Genomic DNA, 26,704 nt, shown 5'->3' on the forward strand with positions numbered 1-26,704 from the left:
CTTTTACTAGAAGCATTTTTACTAATGGAAGTATATTGGGGGGGGGGGAATTGTTTCAAATTTAAATGCACGGATGCACATTTCTGTTTTGACTTTCTATCCCTTTAATGTTTTTTGTTTGTTTGTGTGTTTTACTAAATAGGGAGCAATACAAGTACCCAAAACTATTGTTAGGAAGTTGACTTCATGTGAGTCTGCAGTGTTTGCTACTTTATCATTTAACATTAAGAAAGCAAATTCCTATTGCATATCCCACTTACATTAATATTTTCTAGTCCGCAGATAAGAGAAGTTGCTAGAGATATTGGGTACAGGATTATCATTACCATTATATTGATATTAACTTTATATTACAGATCACTGTTCATTAATATAAACAGTAATAGGTTTGATCTTTCTTATTCTGCTATAAATATAGATAGACAAATAGTCATAAGTCATAATGATGTGAGCAAGTTATAAACTACTGGCCCCCACTTTTATTTTACTTTATTAAAATGTTGTCACCTTAGAATGAAGTCTAAATGTAACTTAAATCCTCTATTTCCATACCATTTTCATATATCTTGTTATGGAAACTAGCAAGCGATAATCATTTGCTTCGCGTCTAAAAAAACACTAAATTCTAAAGCTGTATTTGTGGTTTGTGATCGCACGGAACAGTTAACTCACTGGATGTAATAAGAGCGCAATGAGCATGCTATAAGAGCACTCTGCGCTATCCATTAAACGTATAGGGTGTGCATTAAGATACTTTGGTTACAATATTTATTCTTCCACTTGTAATACCAGATTATGCGTTATTCTTTGTGTGGGACTGAGAGCAAGATAATGCACCTTATGCTATTGATTGTGCTTTATTTGTACACCAGTCCTAAATGTGAATCATAAAAGTCTCATTTTGTTTGTTATGTCCCTTTAACTATAGCATACACATCCATTAGGAGCCAGTGATTCAAATTAGTTAAATTTGATATGAAACCCCAAACTTTTATTTTGTGATTTAGAAAGAGCATATCATTAAAAAAAATCAAATTTATTTCTGATATCAAAATAGTTTTGTTCCCATGGTATTCTTTGTTGAAGAGATACCTAGGTAGCTGTCTGAGCCCTACATGGCAGGAAATATTGCTCACATCTAGTGCTCTTGCAAAAGGGTAAAATTCTTGTAAAACTGCTGCCGTATAGTGCTGCAGACACATGCTCCTGAGCTTTCTCGTTCCTGGTTTTCAACAATAGATACCAAAAGAACAAAGAAAATTTGATGATAAAAGTAAATTAGAAGTTTGTTTAAAATTCTATGCTCTGAATCCTGAAAGAAAATGTTGGGGTTTTGTGTCCCTTTAAGATACCAGAATTGGAAATATGACTTTTCACACAACTTCACATCATTTTGTTATAAATAAAAAAAATTAAATTTCCAAACAAATAGATAAAATAATAAATGAACCTTCTGATAACAGTGTTGTAATCTGTGAAGCTGCATATTTTAGGTGTGATTTGAAATAGATATCTAACTTTTATTAAAGGAAGATTAAATTTATTTTACATGCATCAGAAATTAATCACTGAACTTCAAAAAAAAAGCTACATACACAGCACATGTTTTCAAAGCATTTTGTTAGGAAAGTTTGCATTGTTTTGCAGTCCTGGGGCATACCCTTTGAAAAGCTTCTTGAGTGCTTACCTTATCTTATTTGCTATAGGCAGCTAGGGACAGATATAAATGAGCTCCTGCAATGATCAAGTAATCACTGTGCATCATGTAGCAGGGTCAGCATTCTGAGATACACAAAATGCACTCCAGCAGTGGGAAAAATAATTTTTTAAAAAATTTAAACTATAGCAAAATAAATTACAGAAGATCACTGCAAACTTTATCCACTATGTAATGCAACCTTTTATGGGAGCATATATCTTTGAAATGTCCCCTTTAAACCAGAATTGTACAATGTACTCTAATTTTTTCCCCCTTTAACGTGTTCCCAATGGTCTATTTTACCTGCTGGAGTGTATTTAATTGTTTCAATTTAAAGAGTGAAGCGCTCAACCTGGGAATGAACAATAGCGTAATAGCCCGTTCTATGGGTAGTTACCACTCAAGGAACAACCAGGGCAAGAGGGGTACCCACCCAGGGCCCTGTGCTTTGGGGGGGGGGGCACATTTTCAGGGGATAGGGTATGAGAAGGCGCAGTGTATATACTGCATTAGTTTATGAAGAAGTGTTTATGGTATCAGGAGGTGTAATATATTATTTTTATAGGTAACCCCGAATGTTGGGAGAGGGTGGACCATATGGGGGAGGGGAATAAGAGCACTGGGCTGTGGGGTCCTGAAAATTTGTCTTGCCCACGGCCCCGCAAATGCTAAGGGTGTCACTGAATCTGACAGTACAGTCGAGTCCCGAAATACCAGGCAATTCTTCCCTGAATGAGAGAGGCACACGTTCTGCAAAAAGAGGCAGCTCCTAGGCTGGTAACTAGCCATAGAACAAGCTATTATGCTATTGTTTGTTCCCAGGTTGATCGCTTCTCTCTTTTTAATTATGTATTTTATTGTTTGCAGACAGCATATTTACTTTTATTTGTTATTTGAAATAGCTACTTTTGACTGTTATACACCCAGATATACTGAAAATATGAGTAACAAAAATTTTGTCTGTAGAAATGCTATTAGTAAGTAAATAGGAGACAATGGCACTGATTAATCTTCCAGTGGGAGCAGGGGTCAAGTCCTACAAAAAAGTGTGGGAACTCACTAAGACTTCCATCCTCCCTCACAATTAATATTGTAAAATTTATATATATATATATATATAGCCTTTGGGCCTCAGATGTCTCCTCTGTCACGGAGTCTCACCCACTTAAGGTGCAATAGTTCTATTTCTGCTGAGGGAAGCTATATAACCCCAGAGCAAGCTGCACAGAAATGTAAGCACCATGTGTAATAAAAGATAATAAAGATAATATTCATAAAAGGGTTGATAACACAGCAGGACCGCTGACAGGCTTAGATTTAGTTTATTGTAGGAAGTGTTACTGTCCATTACTAGAAGATCTCACTATCCCTCTAACCAGACTGTGGTCCAGCTCCTCCCACCAACAGCAGCATTGTTTATTGAAGTGACGTTCCTCTTGCAAAAATAGTGCAGGAACTCCGTTCCCATGCGTTCCCGTCTGACTTGACCCCTGAGTGGGGGTATGAGGGAGAGAGAGATTTTGTATGTGAAATAGCTGCTTGATTAAAAAGTATATGCCGAATCATGCAAATTTGACTTTTCTATCCCTTTAAACTTTAAAAAGCAACATTAATAGGCAAGATATGCAAATTAGAGCAACTTAAAACAGATTTCAAGAGGCAAAGTCTTGTGAATTAGAAAAATCAAAAACTCATGCAAAATTAAAAAAGATATATTAATTTTGATTGTTTATTTTGCTTAATAGATCGATCTTTATTTTTTCCCATGAAGCCATGTTTCTATGTATCCTTTCTTATTAACCCAGGGTTATGCAATGTAGAAACCAATGTGAAATTGTATTTTCTGATGTACTGGAATAGTTGTGTCTCAATTTCTACAAAAGCCCCCAGCCTCAGGGTCATTGTGGTGCATTGTGGTGCAACCAAAAGTTAAAGGGACAGTGTACACTAAAATTGTTATTGTTTAAAAAGATAGATAATGCCTTTACTACACATTCCCCAGCTTTGCATAACTAACATACATTTATATATTAATATACTTAATAACATTTAAACCTTTACATTTCTGCTTGTTTCTAAGCTTCTATAGACAGCCTCTTATTGCATGCTTTGTTATTTGCTTTTCACAACAGGAGGCTGCTAGTTCATGTGGGCCATATAGATAACATTGTGTTCACACCCAAGGAGTTATTTAAGATTTAGCACAACACAGTACTAAATGCAAGTCAATAGATAATAAATAGTCCCAGTCATGTGATCAGGGGGCTGTCAGAAGATGCTTAGATACAAGGTAATCACAGAGGTAAAAAGTATATTAATATAACCGTGTTAGTTATGCAAAACTGGGGGATGGTTAATAAAGGGATTATGTATCTTTTAAAACAATAAAAATGATATTGTAGACTGTCCTTTTAAAGGGACATGAAACCCAAACGGCTTCTTTCATGATTAACAACTTTCCAATTTACTTCTTATATCAAATTTGCTTCATTCTCTTGGTAAACCTTTGTTGAAGGAGCAACAATGCACTACAGGGAGCTAGCTGAACAGCTGAACACATGCGGTAAGCCAATGACAAAAAACATACATTTGCAGCCACCAATCAGCAACTAGTTCCCAGTAGTGTATTGCTGCTCCCTACGTATGCTTTACAACATAGGATGCCAAGAGTGCCAGGTAAATTAGATAATGGAAGTAAATTGGAGTGTTGTCCAATGTCAGATGCTCTATCTGAACATTTAATTGTGGCTTTTTTTACGTGCGCCTTTTAAAAGCACCAATCTGATTCCTGCTTCTTAATCTATCTGCGACCTCAAAGGTTGCGGATATCAAACCGCAATGTTACATTCTGGCAGCAGCCCTTAAGCCGCATGGACATGTTCGCTTGATAAATTAGGGCCATGGATTTTTTAGCAATACAGAAGATACAGAAGTCCTGTGTGAATCACTTTGCACGGATCTTCTAATGCAGTCATAGCCAACTTCCTGACACATAAGAGCCATAAGTCAATATTTTAGAAGCCTTGAGGACCACATATAAATGTATGGCTATTAAACAAATAATAATATATTTATTATTATATAAAAATGTCCAGTTACAAGAGCCTAGTTTGAGGTAAACTTTCAGGTTACCCTCTTCTCTGCCTGTTGTTTTCCCTTCCACACGCTCTTCTGAGTTGTGGACACCACAAAGCACTTCATTTTAGTTCTTTTTACTGGGGCCACAAAAATGATGGTGCCCATCCTTAGTTCCGCTTTTTCCCTGGGGCCACAAAAACGAGTGCAGAGGGCCACATGTGTCCCTTGAGCTGCCAATTCTGCCTTGCCTGTTCTAATGTATAAAAAAGACCCCATTGCTTGAGTTACTTCTTTAAATTTATTAATTAAATAGCCGTAAAAAGATAAATTACTATGAATATGTAATTTTTGATATTGCTGAGACGCTCTTGTGGTTTGCTCATAATAGTAAAAACAAATGTTTACTGACAAGAAAGTCTATCTTCTGAGTAGCTTTAATGTTTTATTAGATGGTCTCTAAAATTAGTGTTAGGTAGGGTTACCAGCTGTGCACCACAAAAATACTAGACAAACTCAAGGTGACTGAATGCGAAGGTAGTTTAGGTCAGACAATGCCCCCCAAAAATATAAAATTGTTGCTCCAACCATGTACATTTTTCACAATTGAGCAGTCTTTTTACCTCATTACTGCAGGTTACATACAAATCAACCATTTTATCTCTGCTGCATCATACATACAAAGAACTGATTTGACCACCTTGACTGTCACTCAGTTCTTTCTCCTCTATATTTGTAATACAATGAGGCATATGAGGCCTTTTGTATATAACTAAAACCCATAGATTTTTTTTTTTTTTTAAAAATGGACATTTAAGTGTCCAGTACGTTTGTGAAGATTTTACTGGGCAGCCTGCTAAAATACTGAACTGCCTTTGTATTTTATTCCTATGGACCCTGTAAGGAGATAACAAAGGTCCTTTCTTTTAAGTTTAGATGGAATCACCTTTGTTCTGCTGATATTGAGACTTGGCAAGTCTTGGATTCCCTGCCTGCATATGAGTGCTGTTTTCCTGTGTGTTTGAAAAACCCTAGTCTAAGGGCCAGATTACAAATAGGGCACAATCCATACCGCTTGCATTTTTGGGCTGTTATTACAATCCCATTATTATTAAACCCCTATATGACTATATACTATCTAGATAATAGATTTATATGAGAGCCTGTCCTAAATCTCATGTTCTATAATGCTTGGGCGCTAAGCAGACAAGGGGGCATATTTATCAAGCTCAGAATGGAGCTTGATGCCCCGTGTTTCTGGCGAGCCTGCAGGCTCGCCAGAAACAGCAGTTATGAAGCAGCGGTCACAAAGACCACTGCTCCATAACCTGTCCGCCTGCTCTGAGCAGGCTGACAGACATCGCCGGAAATCAACCCGATCGAGTACGATCGGGTTGATTGACACACCCCTGCTGGCGGCCTATTGGCTGCATGTCTGCAGGGGGCGGCGTTGCACCATCAGCGAGGTCTGTCGGACCTGATCCGCACTGTCGTATCAGGTGTCTGACAGACCTTGATAACTTGGGGCCAAGGACAAAAATCCTTCTCAAGTAGAGTTAAGTTTTTCTCTCTGGACCTACCATGTTTTTGAATGTACAATAGTAAGAGATAACCCTTCATACCTGTTGTGCAATAGCGCTAAAGCAACAAGCAAAATTAGCTTGCTACTACCGCTTCCCATTGAAAGTACAGGGTGCACTATTTATGTATCAAGTATGTTAAAAATGCTTTGGTTAAACATTTTTGATTTGGTTCAAATGCATTTTAACCAACAACCTGTAATACCCAATCACGCATTATTGCATGTGCAAAATCCAACATGCACAGAACAATAAAGAATCTCTGGTGCCTTGCAACTATGCCACTTGGCAACAAGCATGCCAGGTAGTTTACAGAATAACAGGGACCTATTCTCTACAAAGGGGAGGAGATGCAGAGGACCTCTACATAAGCCAATCAAAAGAGGCATATATCTGCAGCCACCAATGAGCAACGAGCTCCCAGCTCCTGTGCCTACCTAGGTATGCTTTTCAGCAAAGGATACCAAGAAAACAAAGCAATTTAGATAATAGAATTAAATTGGAAAGATGTTTAAAATGGTATGCTCTATCTTAATCATGAAATAAACATTTTGGGTTTCGCGTACCATTAAGCCCTAATGAAAGGTAGTTTTGGAAAATCTCAATACCAACTCCAGCACATATTTTGGTGCATTAGTGTAGCACCGAGTTACTGAACTCATACAGACAACCAGCAGAGCAGAGGTGAAGAACGTTTATATCAATGTATGGCCAAGTTGGTATGATCTTCTGAAAAAAATGATATTGAGTACACATGGTACTTTTTATAAAATTTAAATTGACATTAAAGAAACGTTAAACTTATTTTTTATTTTATTTTTTCATTGAAATCCACAATATATACTTGAACAATTAGTTCTTTATTGCTGATATTTAGCATGGAGTCTAAGAACAATAATTTATCAAGAACTACAAAACCAAGCAGTATGGTGGTAGCCGTGTGCCAGTAAATGTGTTACCATCTTGAGGACAACCTTGACCTTGAGGATGAGTGGAAGAAATTAATGGTGCAGCCTACTAATGGCACTGATAAACTGCTGATGATCAAAAAAATCAGTTTGTTCACTTTTACATTGTTTATTTTGCAAATTTAAATAGAAATAAAACAAATATGACACATAAAAACAAAACAAACAAAAAACACACCATAGCAATTCATTTTATTTATATTCAATAAATACAGATCGCTTCACTTGTGTATCAAATTATACACACAAGACCTATTGTGTAACAATGTACCCAGTGTACAGTGTCTTTCTATTTTGGCAGAAAAAGAAATGTTTGCAATATTAATGCACGTACTTTATATGCATTATAAAAAGACAAAAAGTTTATTATGCGAAGTAACAATAACATTATCTCTCCTGCACAGGCAGAAATTATTTTCAAAAGTACCTGTCTTATCAACATTGTATTAGTTTCTGTAGTGTTGCTATATCTATTGTAGTATGTGAAAGCCCTATAATCTTGTTACAAATAGATTAGAGACAATATAATTGTGACGCAGAAACCCATTTATTTTTTCCAAAGTTGCAGTTTTATAAATAAAATATATATACAATATTGAAATTTTCTTTAAAGCAAAACATTTCAGAAACATTTTAACACCATATTTGTCAACCACCCAAAAAAAATAAAAAAATAAAATCACCATCGCTTTAAAGGGACACTAAACCCCCCAAAAAATCTTCATGATTCAGATAGAGAATACACATTTAAACAACATTACAATTTACTTCTATTATTTATTTTGCTTCATTTTTAAGATATCCTTAGTTGAAGAAAAAGCAATACACATGGGTGAGCCAATCACACAAGGCTTCTATGTGCAGGAACCACTCAGCCGCTACTGAGCCTATCTAGATATGCTTTTCAGCAAAGAATATCAAGAAAATAAAACAAATTAGATAATAGAAGTAAATTAGAAAATTGTTTAAAATTGCATGCTCTTTCTAAATCGTGAAAGAAAAAATTTGGGTTTCATGTCCCTTTAATGTCAAACATGCTTAAGAAATCCTATAGGGGGCGCACTAGCATATACTAATAGAATTATTGATTAGTATGAACAAATAAAATGTATATAGCAAAAAGGTATATATACATGTCTGAAAATTTTAATTTAAATTGTGATCATACAAGACATATAAAGTAACAAGAAATAATAATGAGGCACCCCTTGGGGGGGGGGGGACTCACAATATCATCACAACTCAAAAATTGCATAATTGAAAGGACCAGTAAATACAGTAGATTTGCATAATCAAAAAATGTTTGATAACAAGATAATGTAATGGCACTTAGGGGCCGATTTATCAAGGGCTGAATGCCCCCTGATGACCCCCTGTTTTCACGCGAGCCTTCAGGCTCGCCAGAAACAACAGTTAAGAAGCAGCGGTCTTGAGACCGCTGCTCCTTAAGTCGTTCGCCTGCTCTGAGGCTGTGGACATCAATACGTCCGATCGTATATGACCGGGTTGATTCACACCCCCTGCTAGCAGCTGATTGGCTGCAAATCTGCAGGGGACGGCATTGCACAAGCAGTTCACCAAATCCGTCTCCAGGTTCACAAATACAGCAATTTGATTTTGTTTCTTGGCAAATGATACGCTGTAGTACTGAGCCAGTCGTACTGTGGATAAAAGCTGTAGGATAATATTAACAATCGGCGGATTATTAAATTATCGCCCAGAGCTCTAAAGATGTGTGACTACTCACAGCCGCTGCTAGGACACGCCCCTCAGAATGGAGAAATTTTACTCCATATTCACCTTGCCACACATAAGCAGGCGCAGTAAGCCTTGCGCTGAGTATATAAGTACCGTAACTCCCTGGAAGTCTTAAAGGGACAGTATACACTCATTTTCATATAACTGCATATAATAGACACTACTATAAAGAATAAGATGCACAGATACTGATATAAAAATCCAGTATAAAACTGTTTAAAGACTTACTTAGAAACTCTCAGTTTAGCTCTGTTGAAAAGGTAGCTGGAAAGCCCACTGCAAGTGGGAAATAAGACACTCCCCCTCGGCCCCTCCCCCTTCTTTTGCATATGAAAAGACCCTTTACACAAACAGGAGCAAGCTGGAGAAGGTAGCTGACGGTATTCTCATAAAACTATGGTGCTTGGTTAGGAGTCTGAAAATCAGAGCAATGTTATTTAAAAATAAGCAAAACTATACATCTATACATTTTAAAAAAAAAACTTTAAGGGCTATATAAATAGATCATTGGGGGAAGTGTTTAGGTTGTTGGGAGTCTCTGTAGACCCTCAAACAATACTAAAAAATCTGTGGCGCTGAGTACAGCTAAACTAATCACTATATAGCTATTTGAGTTATGATCCCAATTATATATAAATAGGATAGCTAAAAATAAATGTCAATTTTAATGTTCACAATTCATACATATTACTCTCATACAATCATAATTAGTACACAGAATTTCATAAACATAAATTAAAATGGACCCTAAAATATTAAAAATACTAAGACAATAAAAAAACACAGCTTATAGCAAAAATACACAAAGAACAAAAATTAGATACAAAAGACTATATAGTCAAATGGCCATTAAAATATGCAATCAACTTGCCATAAAAGCAAGTGCCCAAGTTAAAACAGTGTAGTATACTTAAAATAGGGAACGGATTATCCTTCAAAGTTCAAAAAGTCAATTTATGATGTGTTTCCCCAGCATTGCTCATTAATCCTAATGCAAGGGGATACGTGAGACAAGAAAAGAACTTGTCAAAAGCAAATCAATTGTTCAAGTTAGGTAATAAACTTTTTACTTACACCGGAGGGTGTCTAGCAGCTCTCTTGATACCGGTCTCAATCGCTGTATTTTTCTCACAGCCCGGTTGTAGTATATGTTGGTGGATACAACGAATCCCAGAAGTTTGTATGCAGACACTTATGCCTGTTCCTTTACTGCCGCCCGAGTATCCTTGCACAGCGTTTAATCCTGCTTGACTGCAATTTCGCCGGATGGCGTTCTTGACAACATCTGGGTTAGGCAGCGTGTGGTATCAGCAAATACGGATCCTCAGAAGGATCAAAAAAAGAGCAACGGGTTTCGGCTTACAAACCTTTGTCAAGCTCTACTCGCATTACTATGTCGGTGCCTTTTAAAGCCAGTGTGATATTTTGATTGGCAGATTGATTGGTTACTGCAATCGGAGTGTTTAGCAACTTTATTGTTATTGCCATACTTAGTTTTTGACGTCAGTTAAGCTGTTTTGGTCTATTGATATTCCTTATTATAGATATATATATATATATAACTTATGCTTAGCAACTTATTTATTAATGCCATCCTAAGTTTTTGACGTTGTTTAAGCCGTTTTGGGTCTATTTAAATTCCTTATTATACGACTTATATTGATTATACTAAAAAGGCACCTACTATAGTATGCTCACAGTCTAAATAACAGAAAATGCATAGGATATTCATACAAAGTTTATTACTAGAAAAGCAAAAATGGTATAATCAATGTGAATATATTGCCTATGTTACTCAACCTAAGAAAAAATAAAGTCATATTTTAATATCTTATTTAAATTTTTTGTTTTTCTGATTTTTTATTATTTTTATTATTATTTGGAGAGAACCAGAGGGGTATATAAGTGAAGAAAATGGGGGGGTTTGGGGGTGAAGATAAATTGTTATTTTCTAGTTCATAATATTGATGGGGGAGTGGGGGGTTTGGATTAATATCATATTGTTTTATCATAATTAAAACTAGTGGAAGTAGCAGAAATTTGGTTTGGTAGGGACTATATGTTAAATTGATGAATTCATTTAGAATTGATAGCTATTTGAGCAATTCATAAGATATAATGGGATGAGTTCTATTTTATTTCATTCTGTACAGTATTTTTTATAATTTTATTTTATTGCTTTTTTTTAAAGAACATGTAGTTTTTATTTTATATTTTTAATTCCCAAAATTATCAGATGTCACCACCGTACATAGTGGGCACATTTGTCCACTAGTTCGAAAAAAACTAATTCGACAATGTGTACACTAGTAGCGTGTAGTAACAGTTGATAAGAAAATAAACTAGTTGCTTCTGTTGCATTTCTCATAAAGGATGTGTGCAATTTTAATATCAGATTTAAATCATATCGAATTTTTGGAATTAGTCCATAAGAAAACATCCCAAATCAAATTCCTGATTCAGTCCATTTGGAGTTAGAGATTTCATTTAAAAAATCCACTTCCCTTCTAGCTTTAGTAGACTATTGTGTGTATCCATGCCCCTCCAGTTTTTTTGTACTTTTGCTATTCCAGTATATTTTAGGCATTTTGGGTTTGCTTTGCTGCAAGTGGCGAAATGTTTTGGGATAGGGAGTTCTTTATTTCTTTCTTGGTCAAAGTTTTCTATCGAGAGAATATGTTCCCTAATGCGATCTCTCAGAGGCCTTTCTGATTCTCCTATATATTGGAGGCCGCAAACGCACTTAAGGAGATATACTACATTCTTATCTGAACATCGTATTTGCTGTTTGATTTTGTATTTCTTCCCTGTGACATTGGATTTGATTTTTTTTGTTTTAACTGCATGTTTGCAGGCCTTACATGTTAAGCAAGGAAAATATCCATTAATTACTTTACCCATTAGGTCGTGATCTCTGTTGCTTTTCTTTTTTATTTCTGTAGGGGCTAAAATTGATTTCAAATTTTGGGATTTTTTATATATTATTTTTGGGTAGTTCGGGAATAATTCCCCAATAAGCTCATCACTTTTTAGGACCGACCAATGTTTCTTTATGATTTTTTCTACTAGATGTTTATTTTGACTGTATTTAGTGATGAAAGGAACAAAGAGTTCTTTATTATCATTCAACATAATGTTCTCCTTCTTTTTTGTTGTTAATAGCTCCTTCCTATTTCTTGTTTTCAACGCATTCTTTATTTCTGTAATGTCTTTATCTTTATAGCCTCTCTCTATAAATTTATTCTTTAAAACTTCTGCCTGTATCTCATAGTCAATATCGTTACTGCAATTTTTTCTGATACGCAATAGCTGTCCCTTGGGGATATTTTTCTTCCAAGTTCGGTGGTGACAGCTTGTCTGATGTATAAAATTATTTGCGTCCACTGATTTGAAATAAGTTCTAGTATTTATGGTGTTGTTACTTATGTATATTTCAAGATCTAGGAAATTTATTTTTTCATTGCTTTTTTCACTGGTAAACTTTAGATTTTTTATTATTGGTGTTCATATCTAAAATAAACTGTGTAAAATCCTCTTGTGTTCCTTTCCAAATTAGTACTATATCGTCGATATAGAGTCTATATAGGACCAGATTTGCCGCAAGTGTGCTGGATTCTAGAAACTCCTTTTCCCACAAACCCATAAATAAATTTGCATAACTTGGGGCAAATCTGGTCCCCATTGCAGTCCCACATTTCTGTATATAGAATTCATTATTGTAATTAAAATAGTTATGGGTTAATATGAAATTGATGCCCTCTATTATAAAAAAAATTAGTTCAATTTTTATTGTTTCGTCTTTATCTAGAAAATACTGTACTGCTTCCAACCCATCTTTGTGTGAAATGCAGGTATAAAGAGAGGATACATCACATGTTGCAAAGAGATAGTTTTCTTCCCATTTCATATTATCTAGAATTTTCAACATTTCTGTGGAGTCTTTTAAGAAGGATGGCAGTTCCTTTACGTATTTTTGCAAGTATCCATCAATATACTCAGAAATATTTGAAGTAATGGAGTTTATTCCTGATATTATCGGCCTCCCTGGTGGTGATGTTAATGACTTGTGTATCTTTGGTAGACAATATAGTAATGGAATTTTTGGTGTTTTTATGTGTAAATAGTCCATTTCTTTTTTATTCAATATTCCCTCCTCATTTGCTTTATTTAGAATTTCTTTTAATTGTAAATTAAATTTATTGGTGGGATTCATTGTTAATTTATTATAGGTAGTAATATCACATAGAATGTCTTCACATATTTTATTGTAATCCTGTGTGTTTAAAATAACAATGCCCCCTCCCTTGTCCGCTGGTTTTACCACTATCATTTCATTGTTTTCTAACTCTTTAATAGTGTCAAGTTGTTCCTTCTGAGGATCCGTATTTGCTGATACCACACGCTGCCTAACCCAGACGTTGTCAAGAACGCAATCCGGCGAAATTGCAGTCAAGCAGGATTAAACGCTGTGCAAGGATACTCGGGCGGCAGTAAAGGAACAGGCAGAAGTGTCTGCATACAAACTTCTGGGATTCCTTGTATCCACCAACATATACTACAACCGGGCTGTGAGAAAAATACAGCGACTGAGACCGGTATCAAGAGAGCTGCTAGACACCCTCCGGTGTAAGTAAAACGTTTATTACCTAACTTGAACAATTGATTTGCTTTTGACAAGTTCTTTTCTTGTCTCACGTATCCCCTTGCATTAGGATTGATGAGCAATGCTGGGGAAACACATCATAAATTGACTTTTTGAACTTTGAAGGATAATCCGTTCCCTATTTTAAGTATACTACACTGTTTTAACTTGGGCACTTGCTTTTATGGCAAGTTGATTGCATATTTTAATGGCCATTTGACTATATGGTCTTTTGTATCTAATTTTTGTTCTTTGTGTATTTTTGCTATAAGCTGTGTTTTTTTATTGTCTTAGTATTTTTAATATTTTAGGGTCCATTTTAATTTATGTTTATGAAATTCTGCGTACTAATTATGATTGTATGAGAGTAATATGTATGAATTGTGAACATTAAAATTGACATTTATTTTTAGCTATCCTATTTATATATAATTGGGATCATAACTCAAATAGCTATATAGTGATTAGTTTAGCTGTACTCAGCGCCACAGATTTTTTAGTATTGTTTGAGGGTCTACAGAGACTCCCAACAACCTAAACACTTCCCCCAATAGACTCTCCAAGGTGTTTTTTAGGAGATAATACCTATATCTGTAGGCCTCTAATCACTCTGTATTGCCAGCGCATTCTTCTGCACACATATATAAATAGATCATCTACAGAACATTTATGCAAAGAAAAAATGAGTGTATAATGTCCCTTTAACAAACATCTAACGCATGTGCAATATCAACCCCTATTCCGCCATCCCCCCACTGCAATAACTAATAAAATGTATTAACCCCTAATACGCCAACCCCTACATCGCAAAGTACCTAATAAAGTGGTTAACCCCTAAACCAGCAAACCTCCACATCACAAAGTACCAACCCCCACAACGCAAACTACCTAATTAACCTATTAACACCTAAACCGCCAGCCCCCCACAACGCAAAGTATTAAACTAATAACTAAGCCCCCTAACCTAACACCCCCTAAGTTAACCACAATTACAATACACTAACATAAAATAAAAAAATACTAACTAGTCTACATTTAAAAATAATAAAGATTTACAAAAAATACTAAAGGGAAGTCTCCCTAAGGGTGATGCGAGAAACCAAACATGGACCGGTTGCTTATTGTCTAGAGGGATATGGCTGAACGTTACTGACGAGGCCTACACTAGGATGAAACGTATGTCTGGGGTTTTGCTGTTTCTCTCGTTCAGAGAGGGATTGCATGGTATTTCGGGGCTGTACTGCACTGTTTAGTCAGAATCAGACTGAGATACTTCAGGAATGTTCTTCTCTGTAAAAGGCACATGTTGAGCAAGAAGAGGCTGCTCCTAGAGTGGTAACTACCCTGGAAGAAAACTTGCTTTGTTATGCTCAGACAATGTTCCCCAACTCTGAGGATTGTTTTTTTTAGCAGGACAATGCTCCATGATACATAGCCAGGTCAATCAAGGTGTGGATAGAGGACCATCAGATCAAGAACCTGTCATGGCCAGCCCAATCTCTAGACCTGAACCTCATTGAAAACCTCTGGAATGTGACCAAGATGAAGATGGTTGGTCACAAGCCATCAAACATAATGTCACCCAACAGCAATGTGACAGACTGGTGGAGAGCAGCCAAGACGCATGAAGGCTGTGATTGAAAATTAGGATTATTCCACCAAATATTGATTTCTGAACTCTTCCTAAGTTAAAACATTAGTATTTTCTTGTTCAAAAATGAATATGAACTTGTTTTCTTTGCATAATTCGAGGTCTCACTGCATCTTTTTTGTCATTTTAACCAGTTGGCATTTTCTGCAAATAAATGCTCTAAATAACAATATTTTTATTTGGAATTTGGTAGAAATGTTGTCAGTAGTTTATAGAATTAAACAAAAATTTTCATTTTACTCAAACACATACCTATAAATAGTAAAACAAAAGAGACTGAAATTTTGCAGTGGTCTCTTATTTTTTTCCATATATCCATTTTCTGAAGCAGGCTGTTTTGTTGAAAATACTAATAGCTAAGCAGGGTTCTAATGCATCCAATGGTAATAACTATTATTTAAACCTTTTATAGTTCAGTGTGTGTGTGCTATTGATTTTTCAACAGTGTCTGCTTCTCTTCAAACCTGTTCTTTTATTTTAACCCCTTTAGACCCAGTTCATCAAGCTACATATCTTCATACTGGTCACTGCCATCTTGAAGCTTAAATATTCTTGCACTCTGTGACAGAAGTGGTGCAGATTCACACATCAGTTACGTTGCCTGCTTTTTGACAGCTGTATTATACACTTTGGGTCAACACGCATGATACAGAGCGGGAGATTTAGATTTTTACAGTGGCTGCATTGCTCTATATTATTAATTTGCCTTATATATATATAATGTAACTTTTAAATTGTATATAAAATTTGCAAAGATGTAAACCTCCCACTTTGTACTGTGTGTGTGGTAACCTGAAGCGCACAATACAGCTGTGAAAAACCTGACAAAATGACTGATCTGTGAATATTCACGACTTCTGTCACAGGGTGCAAGAATACGTGAGCTCCAAGATGGCGGCACCCAGTATGAAAAGGGTTAAAAAAAGACAATAGCTCTGAACAGAGCTGCAAATACAAGAGGAAACCCATAGCATGGTTAGTAGTAACTATATACCTAAAGTGGTGTTAGTCAGGAACTATTTTTATTTATTTGAACATGATTTAAAAAATAATCACCAATCCTCAACACATTGTTTTCTTGTACAAATTCAAGCTGAATGGGTCCATATAATATGCATGTAATATAACAATGGAAAAATGCAGTACTACATACATTCATACCAGCCTGTATTTCAAGAGGCAAAGAGGGACCCTTATCCTCACTATTTGTTCCTCTATATTGTACAATAGCAGCAGACTGAACAAACTATCTCTGTATTAAATATAAATTCAGATAAATGACGAAGTAACTACTCTAATACTGCCCTCATTGCTCCTTATGTATTAAAGGGACATGAAACTCAATCTTTTTCCTTTCCTTATTTAGAAAGAGGATGCCATTTTAAACAACTTTCCAATTTACTTATATTATCTAATTTGCTTCATTCTCTTGATATCCTTCGTTGAAAGCATATCTAAATAGACTCAGCTGCTGATTGGTGGCTGAACATAGATGCCTCATGTGATTGGCTAATCCAGTGCATTGCTATTTCATTAACAAAGGATATCTAAATAATAAAGCAAATTAGATCATATAAGTAAATTGGAAAGTTCAAAAATGTATCCTCTTTCTGAATCATAAATAAAAAAAAATTGTGTTTCATGTCCCTTTAAAATAAAATTGTTAGGTGAGCAGGTCCTGGCATCAGGCCGGGAATGTACTAAATCATTATCAAGGGGTATATAGATGGGGTATATAGATGAGGCACAAATTGGAATTTTACATTAGAAATCGTTCCAAAGGGAAGATAAGATGAACAGAGATTTTGCAACAGATGTATTTTAAGAAGTTAGGAGGAATGTCAATTAAAATTATGCTTTTTTTTACAGAACAGGCATTTGCACATTGTTTGTAGTAGCAATGGGTTAGTATATGGGTTTAGTGCTACTGATAAGCTAAATTTACTACTGTATGCATTACTAATGAAACTAGTCTGCCGTTTTACCAGTAGCTGGGTATCTGGAAGTTTCTCTAAGATTCAAGCACTCCAGCACTATCTCCTGAAGTAAACTTGATAAGAACAGTATTTGAGAGGCTGCTAAATGCAAGCCACAGATTCATGAGATCAGCTGTCCAACAAGGATATATAAGGAAACAGCCTCCCTCCCCCTTCACTGTCCCCTTCATGCTCTTCAGCAGACTTATAAAGCTGAAAAAGTATTCTATTCATTTCAACAACACTAAAAAATAATACGTTTCTACAATTTAATGTAATAGTCAAATAATTTAAAGTTATGTATAATTAAAAAAAGAAACAAACTCATGCAAATAAATTTCTCTTTTTTATATATTTTATATGCACATATACACATATTTTGCATTGCTTTTTATAAAATAATTCATTTTAAAGCCCCTGATTACAAAATAACAAACTGAACAGATGTACTGTGAGTTGAATATAAAAATCTGTGCACAATAATTCAGCTACTGTATCACTTGATAAGGAAATAAATAAAAACTTACCGCTGTGGATCCTGCAACAGTTGCTACAAATACTTTAATGACCATTTTGGCTGTAAGTGAAGGGAGAATCCAACAAATACGTAACAGGGGTCCAGAGTGTTTGATTCTGTTAGACTGAATATCAATAGACTGTAAACTTAACCAGCATTCTGGGCCATGCACTTTGCAATCTAGTCATTGGCTGCAAGATATTTTGGGAACAGACAGCTGATTAAATGATTGGCTGTCTGACACATCTGTTGTGCTCATACCAACAGCTTTCTCTTATCATACTAGGTTAACTGTATGTGATCCCAAAAAGGCAAGGGAAACAATAAACCAATCAGATTGCTCTTGAAACGTATTACTGATTTATTGTCTGTGTGTGTTCACCATCAAATGAAAAAGTCACATGAGTAAGAACTTTTTCAAATATTTAGTAACCTGCCTATCAACATGACTTTGTGAATCTTGTACATATGGTATACATTTATTCCCTTATAGCAAATAAAGGGACATGAGACTCAAAATTTAATTCCCCATAAAGGGCGAGATTACAAATGGAACGCTATCGTTAGTGATAGGAGATTAATGCGATTGTGGAAACGAGGTGTTCTTTACACTGAAGTCCATATTACAAGTGGCGCACTATTTCAGTTACTGCAAATTAGTTTGCAAGAACTTGCTGTTATTTATGTTCCCGATATTTTCCCTAATATGCACTTGTATTACAAGTTGAAAGTAAATGCGATCGCTCAATAGGCATAAATCTTTTTTTTATTTTTGGTAATTACTTTGTTATTTTTTGTAATGTTAGACTTTTTTTATTTTAGTAATGCTAGGATTTTTTTTTTATAAAGTAATGTTAGGATTTTTTATTTTAAAAGGTAACATTATTATTTTTTTATTTCATATTTCATTTTTTAAGGTAGTTAGTTTTTTTTTTGGTAAAAGTAGGGGTACTTTATTTTGAGTTCAATTAGGGGGTGTTAGGTTAGGGGGTTAAGATGTTAGTGTTTTACTTTGCGGTGACAGGTTGGCAGTTTAAGGGTTAATAGTGTAGATGTTTAGTTTGCGATGTGGGGGTGTGGCGGTATAGGGGTTAATAGTGTAGTTTAGGCTTTGCGATGTGGGTGTGTGGCAGATTAGGGGTTAATATTGTAGTGGGGAATATTATGGTAGGGGCTTATGGTGATTCGGGTTAGCGCGTGATTAGGGTGGGTTTTTTGCACTTTTTTTGCTCCTTTGACTTATATGGGGCAGTAGGTTATCGCGCTGGTGATAGTGTAATTTCCACTTTGTGTGCGAGTCAGGTTAGTGCTGGAACGATAAGTTTTTACTTTCAACTCTTAATACCAGCGCAACCTGACTCATGCAAAATGATTACTGCTAGCTCAGTTAGTGCTCTAGCGAAAGTGCTAGTTAGCGCTCCACTTGTTATCTAGCGCAAAATGTTTAATAATACAAATAAAAAACTGTATAATGCATTTTCATTTGTTTGGTCTGTTGTTCAGTATTTAAAGGGATATGAAACTCAAAAAAAATATGTTTGTGATTCAGACAGAGCATACAATTTCAAACAGATTTACTTCTTTTATCAAATTTGCCCTTGTTACTCTGTGTTGAATAGATACCTAGATAGGTGTCTGGATCACAGCATGGCAGGAAATAGTGCTGCCATCTAGCACTCTTGCAAATGGATAACATTGTTACAAAACTGCTGCCATAAAGTACTCCATAAATGGGCAAGCTCCTAAGCTTACATCCCTGTTATTCAACAAAAGATAGCAAGAGAACAAAGAAACATTGATAATAGAAGTAAACTAGAAACATTTTAACATTGTATTCTCTATCTGAATCATGAAAGAAAAAGTTGGGGTTTCATATCCCTTTAAAGGGACATGACACCCACATTTTATCTTTCATGATTTAGAAAGAGAATGCAATTTTAAACATCTTTCTAATTTACTTGTATTATCTCATTTGTTTTATTCCCTTGATATTCTTTGCTGAAAAGCATATCTAGATATGCTCAGCAGCTGCTGATTGGTTGCTGCACATAGAAGCCTTGTGTGATTGGCTCACCCATGTGCATTGCTTTTTCTTCAACTAAGGATGTCTAAAAAATGAAGCAAAATAAATAATAGCAGTAAATTGTAATGAAGTTTAAATTTCTATTCTCTATCTGAATCATGAAAGAAAGATTTTGGGTTTAGTGGCCCTTTAAGTCTGAAAGTTGTGGTTTTTCCACATCCCCAAAGAGGATGGAGAGCATCCTACAGGATTCAGAAAAAGTAACATGGCTCAAAATTCCCACTCTTTACTAGCCATTGGCGAGTGGAAATTTATTGATGGCAATTTATTGATGGCAAGTGGAAGTTAGTGAATAAATGGTGTTGTATGTAGCAAAGTTAGCACATTTGTAAAATATACACTCTTATTGCACCATTTGCAAACACACATTTTGGGCTATGTGCTAAAAATATTATCTGAAGGGAAATTATATATCCATGAAAGTACAAGGATATATTATTCCTCTAGGGCTGTAGGGACCCCATTAGTGCTTAGACTGTTACTTCTGAGAGGGTAAACAGGGACAGAGAGAGATTGCAGAGGAAAAGTAAGAGAGGAAAAGAAAAAGCTTTACGAGAGAGTGGACAAAAAAAAGAGAGTAAAAAGAAAGAAGTGAGGGAAAGAAAGTGTAAAGAGAAGATATGGCATGAGAGATAAACGAAAAGGTAAAAAGGAAGACTGACGATAGGAGGGAGGGGATAAAGATAGTTAAGAGAGAGAAGGGAGAGATGATAATTATTAAAAGAAAGTATCCAGGTCTGCTATGACCTTCCATGATTGTCGCACTCTCTGCATTCTCTCACTTCAACAACTTCCTATTTCTGTTATCTCACCGAGAACCACCAAGTTGATGTTGCTAACTGCTATGCACTTTTTTATAATCTATTACTGTATATAGCATTATTTATTTTGTTAAGGTATAAAATAAAAAATATTTTAAACGATTGCACAATAAGGTGTTTTACAATGACTAAACATATGCATATGGAGTAGTGGGTGTGGTGTGGGCAGGAAGTGGCAGGATCAGAAGTGGCGAGTAACATTTTTGTCTGGCTAGTAGCTTACGACCTGAAATTTTGAGCCTGTATATATATATGTAACATTTTGCTGTAAAACACCCTATATATATAAATTTGAAAACCCCATTTTCATTTTAAATACCCATTCACTGCAATAAATATTAAAAATGAAATTCAATAAGCAAGATGAATATAAGTCAGTGAGAGGGAAATAGTTTTCATTCATAAATCACTGTACAGTTCAGCTGTAATTGTCAATTACACTCTAGCTGTGGGACAGACAGGAATGCAGACATATACAAACAAAAAACACCACTTAGATTCGCTGAATAGTATAATTATAGACAACAGTGAACTGCACATATATGTGATTTAAATTGAAGTTATGTATAATTAATAAGTATTGCAAGGCCTGGATTTTATGTACCTAAAAATGCAACATAAACATAAGGGCAGTTGGGCTCATTAATATGGGATTTAAACCAATAAATTAAATATTTAAAAACAATAGCAAAGATACATGATTAAATATTGTACAATTTAGTCCTAGGTTAAACAAATTGCTTTATACATAGGGCTGTAAAATCCCACTAGTCCACTAATACTGATTTGGCTAGGTCTAGATCTAGATTTAATTATATTTATATTTTTGCCATATATATTAATTTAAAATAGGTGTCTAATTGGTTAGGACATTATTATTGTATTAATTGCTAGTTAATCATAAGATCTTATGAGTTATTTCCATTTAACCCTTTCATGCATCTATTGCTGAATCAGAAGCCCCAAACCTGCTCTGCTTTCTCTCAATGGCAGGGGGTGAGTGGCTGTGTGGCTCGTGAGTGGCTGTACAGTCCATTGCATCAATATTAAAAAATAAAGTCAGAACCAAGGGAGAGCTGGGAAGATACGTAAGTGGTTTTAAAATATATTCATTTAATGTAGGTTGATTGGTTGGTTGACGGTTGGTAGGTTGGTTGGTTGGTTGACGGTTGGTAGGTTGATTGGTTGGTTGGTAGGTAGGTTGGTTGGTTGACGGTTGGTAGGTTGATTGGTTGGTTGGTAGGTAGGTTGGTTGGTTGGTTGACGGTTGGTAGGTTGATTGGTTGGTTGGTAGGTAGGTTGATTGGTTGGTTGACAGTTGGTAGGTTGATTGGTTGGTTGGTAGGTAGGTTGGTTGGTTGGAAGAGTAAAACTACAGCCATAAGGGATATCTTTTAACATCTAATTAAAGAGAAATCAAAGCAGAAGAGAAGTAAGCTTGAGTTAGGAGAAAGGTTTAAATTATATGGAAATAATAACCTCGTCCATAAAGAAAAAATGTAATATGTCAAGAAAGATTGCACTAATATGTCTTCAAAGTACATGTTCCTACAAATGAAAGAGAGTGATCACAAAATAAATGAATTGCTCGTAAATAAAAAATATATATTATTATTTAAAAATATTAAGACAGAATCATACTAAGCTATTCAAACCCCACCCAAAAAGGCACTGAAAACCCTCCAGAATAAACTGAGCAAATTTAGGAAGGATATAAAATAAAATTGGATAGACATCAAAAATCAAGATTCTTCTCATATGAAAATAATAGATTAAAGGCAAATTAAACTGCAAAAAGAAGATGATCTATAATATAAGATATGCTTTTCAACAATGGATACCAAGAACATTTGATAATAGATATAAATAGTAAACTGTATATTGTAAATTGTAAAGGTGATTGGTATATCTGAATCATGAAAGTTTAATTTCGATTTCAAGTCATTTTAAAGGAGGACATGGATATATCACCAGGCACCAATACAAAAGAGAAGACTATTCATTTAAAAAAATATATAATTAAAAATATCACTGGTACTGATGTCTGTTATATGAATAGGATTGCCACCCACCCTGGTATCACCGGGACAGTCCCGATCTGACACTGTGTGTCCCGTGTCCCGGAACTACCCTCAAATGCCCCGGGCTAAGAGCTCCCCTGGCGCAGCTAGCAGCAGTAGTGCGTGCACATTAAAAAAAAACTTAGCTGGCCAAGGGAGCTCTTAGCCCAGGGTTACTAAACCACAGGGTGGAGACTGGAGTCTGGAAGAGAGACAGAGTACTCAGTACACACACACATATATATATATATATGTATAATATAGGTATATAAGATAGGTATATAACACACACACACATATATATATATATATATATATATATATATATATATATATATACATAATAATATAGGTATATAAGATAGGTATATAACACATATATATATATATATATATATATTTGATTTCATATTTAATTTGAGGCCGTGAGAAGCCACGCCCCAAGCCACACCTAAGGCACACCACAAAACACACCCTCTCCATCCTCCTTTAAAAAGTGTCCAGGAATCTTCTGGGCAAAAGGTGGAAACCCTATATGTGAAGGGTGCAGAGAACTAGCTTAGTTGGAATTATTCCGGCATATTAGAACATTCTTATTCACAGATATTTCTTTCATCAGGAGATCTAATAAGAAACTAACAAAGCTTTATTCAAGCTTTTAAGAGTGACAGTGGAGAAAACTGTACGCATTTGTATCTTTGCATGACATATATTATAAATGATGAATGATCTAGCACTTAGCAGACTTGCAGAAAAGTTTAATTTGTAAGACACAAAGGCATCTATTTATCAAGCCATCAACCGCAAATACGCTGGAATTCCGCAGCGTATTTGTGGCGAGCCTGATTCGCCTTAGTTATCAAGCCCTACAAACCAGCAAAAGTAGAAATTTATGACGTAACATATGATCCGCCGGACTCAGTCCGACACAGATCGATGCTTACGTCATTACAGATGTTCCGAACGCAAATTCGGCACAATCTGACTACTTTTGGAAGTTATCAAATACCTACCAGGTATGCTCGCCACTATTCCAGCCCAGCGTACCTGGTTTTCAATTCGCCGCCCTGGAGGTGGCAGATGCCATAGGAATCAATGGGAGTCAGAAAGCAGCGAAAGCTTATGTTCGCTGCTGCCTGATATCCCATTGATTCCTATGGGAATGTTTACACCTAACACCCTAACATGTACCCCGAGTCTAAACACCCCTAATCTGCCATCCCCTACACCGCCGCCACCTACATTATACTTATTAACCCCTAATCTGCCGTTCCTACACCGCCGCCACCTAAATAAAAGTTATTAACCCCTATCCTTCCACTCCCGGACCCTGACGCAACTAAATAAACTTATTAACCCCTAAACCGCCGCTCCCGGAGCCCACCATCACCTACATTATACTTATTAACCCCTAATCTGCCACCCCCTAAACCGCTGCCACCTACCTACATTTATTAACCCCTAATCTGCCGCCCCCAACGTCACCACCACTATATTAAATTTATTAACCCCTAAACCTAAGTCTAACCCTAACACCCCCTAACTTAAATATAATTTAAATAAATCTAAATAAATATTACTATCATTAACTAAATTATTCCTATTTAAAACTAAATACTTACCTGTAAAATAAAACCTAAGATAGCTACAATATAACTAATAGTTACATTGTAGCTATCTTAGGGTTTATATTTATTTTGCAGGCAACTTTGTATTTATTTTAACTAGTTAGAATAGTTATTAAATAGTTATTAACTATTTAATAACTTCCTAGTTAAAATAAAGACAAATTTACCTGTAAAATAAAACCTAAGTTACAATTACACCTAACACTGCACTATAATTAAATACATTAACTAAACTAAATACAATTAAAAAAATGATCTAAAGAACAAAAACAAAAAAACACTAAATTACAGAAAATAATAAAATAATTACCAGATTTTCAAACTAATTACACCTAATCTAATCCCCCTAACAAAATAAAAAGCCCCCCAAAATAAAAAAGCCCTACACAAAATTACAAATAGCCCTTAAAAGTGTCTTTTGCGGGGCATTGCCCCAAAGTAATCAGCTCTTTTACCTGTAAAAAAAGAAATACAACCCCCCCAACATTAAAACCCACCACCCACACAACCAACCCTACTCTAAAACCCACCCAATCCCCCTTTAAAAAAACCTAACACTAACCCCTTGAAGATCACCCTACCTTGAGAAATCTTCACCCACACGAGCCAAAGTCCTCAACGAATCCGGCAGAAGTGGTCCTCCAGACGGGCAGAAGTGGTCCTCCAGACGGGCAGAAGTCTTCATCCAGGCGACATCTTCTATCTTCATCCATCCGTCCATCTTCAACACATCCAACGCAGAGCATCCTCTTCGTTCGACGGCGAAGAATGAAGGTTCCTTTAAGTGACATCAACCAAGATGGCGTCCCTTCAATTCCGATTGGCTGATAGAATTCTATCAGCCAATCAGAATTAAGGTAGGAAAAATCCTAAGCCAATAGGATTGAGCTCGCATTCTATTGGCAGTTCCAATCAGCCAAAAGAATGCAAGCTCAATCCTATTGGCTGATTGCATCAGCCAATAGGATCGAACTTCAATCCTATTGAAGTTCAATCCTATTCTGCCACTTCTGCCGTATTCGTTGAGGACTATGGCCCGGTTGGGTGAAGACTTCTCAAGGTAGGGTGATCTTCAAGGGGTTAGTGTTAGGTTTTTAAAGGGGGGATTGGGTGGGTTTTAGAGTAGGGTTGGTTGTGTGGGTAGTGGGTTTTAATGTTGGGGGGGGTTTGTAATTTATTTTTTTTACAGGTAAAAAAGCTGATTACTATGGGGCAATGCCCCACAAAAGGACCTTTTAAGGGCTATTTGTAATTTAGTGTAGGGTAGGGCTTTTTGTTATTTTGGGGGGCTTTTTTATTTTGATAGGGGGATTAGATTAGGTGTAATTAGTTTAAAAATCTGGTAATCATTTTATTGTTTTCTGTAATTAAGTGTTGTTTTTTTTTTGTACTTTAGATATTTTTTTTTAATTGTAATAAATTGTATTTAATTGTATTTAGTTTAGTTAATTTATTTTAGTGTCGTGTTAGGTGTAAATGTAACTTAGGTTAGGTTTTATTTTACAGGTAAATTTGTCTTTATTTTAACTAGGAAGTTATTAAATAGTTAATAACTATTTAATAACTATTTTACCTAGTTAAAATAAATACAAACTTGCCTGTAAAATAAATATAAACCCTAAGATAGCTACAATGTAACTATTAGTTATATTGTAGCTATCCTAGGTTTTATTTTAAAGGTAAGTATTTAGTTTTAAATAGGAATAATTTATTTAAGATAGGAATATTTATTTAGATTTATTTAAATTATATTTAAGTTATTGGGTGTTAGGGTAGGGTTAGACTTAGGTTTAGTGGTTAATAAGTTTAATATAGTGGTGGCGACGTTGGGGGCGGCAGATTAGGGGTTAATAATTGTAGGTAGGGGGCGGCAGATTAGGGGTTAATAATTGTAGGTAGGTGGCGGCGGTGTAAGAGGGGGCAGATTAGGGGTTAATAAATATAATGTAGTTGGCAGCTGTGTAGGGGGCGGCGGATTAGGGGTTAATAAGTATAATGTAGGTGGCGTTGGGCTCCGGGAGAGGTGGTTTAGGGGTTAATAATTGTATTTAGTTGCGGCGGGTCCGGGAGCGGCGGTTTAGGGGTTAATACATTTATTAGAGTTGCGGTGGGCTCCGGGAGCAGCGGTTTAGGAGGTGGACAGTATAGTATAGTGTGGGTGTTTAGTGACAGGGTACCAAGAAACCTGTAAAAAAGCCGAAGAGCAGCGAGATCGATGACTGTTAGTTAACAGTCCGCTGCTCATC

General features: G+C 35.7%; 1 protein-coding gene across 2 annotated transcripts in view; it reads right to left on the reverse strand.

The window, feature by feature from the left end:
• Nucleotides 1-18,049, reverse strand: part of SH3BGR (SH3 domain binding glutamate rich protein) — a 160,199-nt gene extending 142,150 nt beyond the window's left edge. Inside the window, exon 1 of one of the 2 annotated variants that reach the window (XM_053705919.1) lies at nt 17,877-18,049. In XM_053705919.1, the coding sequence (XP_053561894.1) occupies nt 17,877-17,921 (45 nt within the window). In that variant the 5' untranslated portion in view covers nt 17,922-18,049. The remainder of the gene's footprint in view (nt 1-17,876) is intronic. The other variant, XM_053705918.1, reaches the window with a different exon arrangement.
• Nucleotides 18,050-26,704: the final 8,655 nt, after the last annotated feature.

The sequence above is a fragment of the Bombina bombina genome, chromosome 3 (genome assembly GCF_027579735.1).
Source record: "Bombina bombina isolate aBomBom1 chromosome 3, aBomBom1.pri, whole genome shotgun sequence".
NCBI classification, from domain to species: domain Eukaryota; kingdom Metazoa; phylum Chordata; class Amphibia; order Anura; family Bombinatoridae; genus Bombina; species Bombina bombina.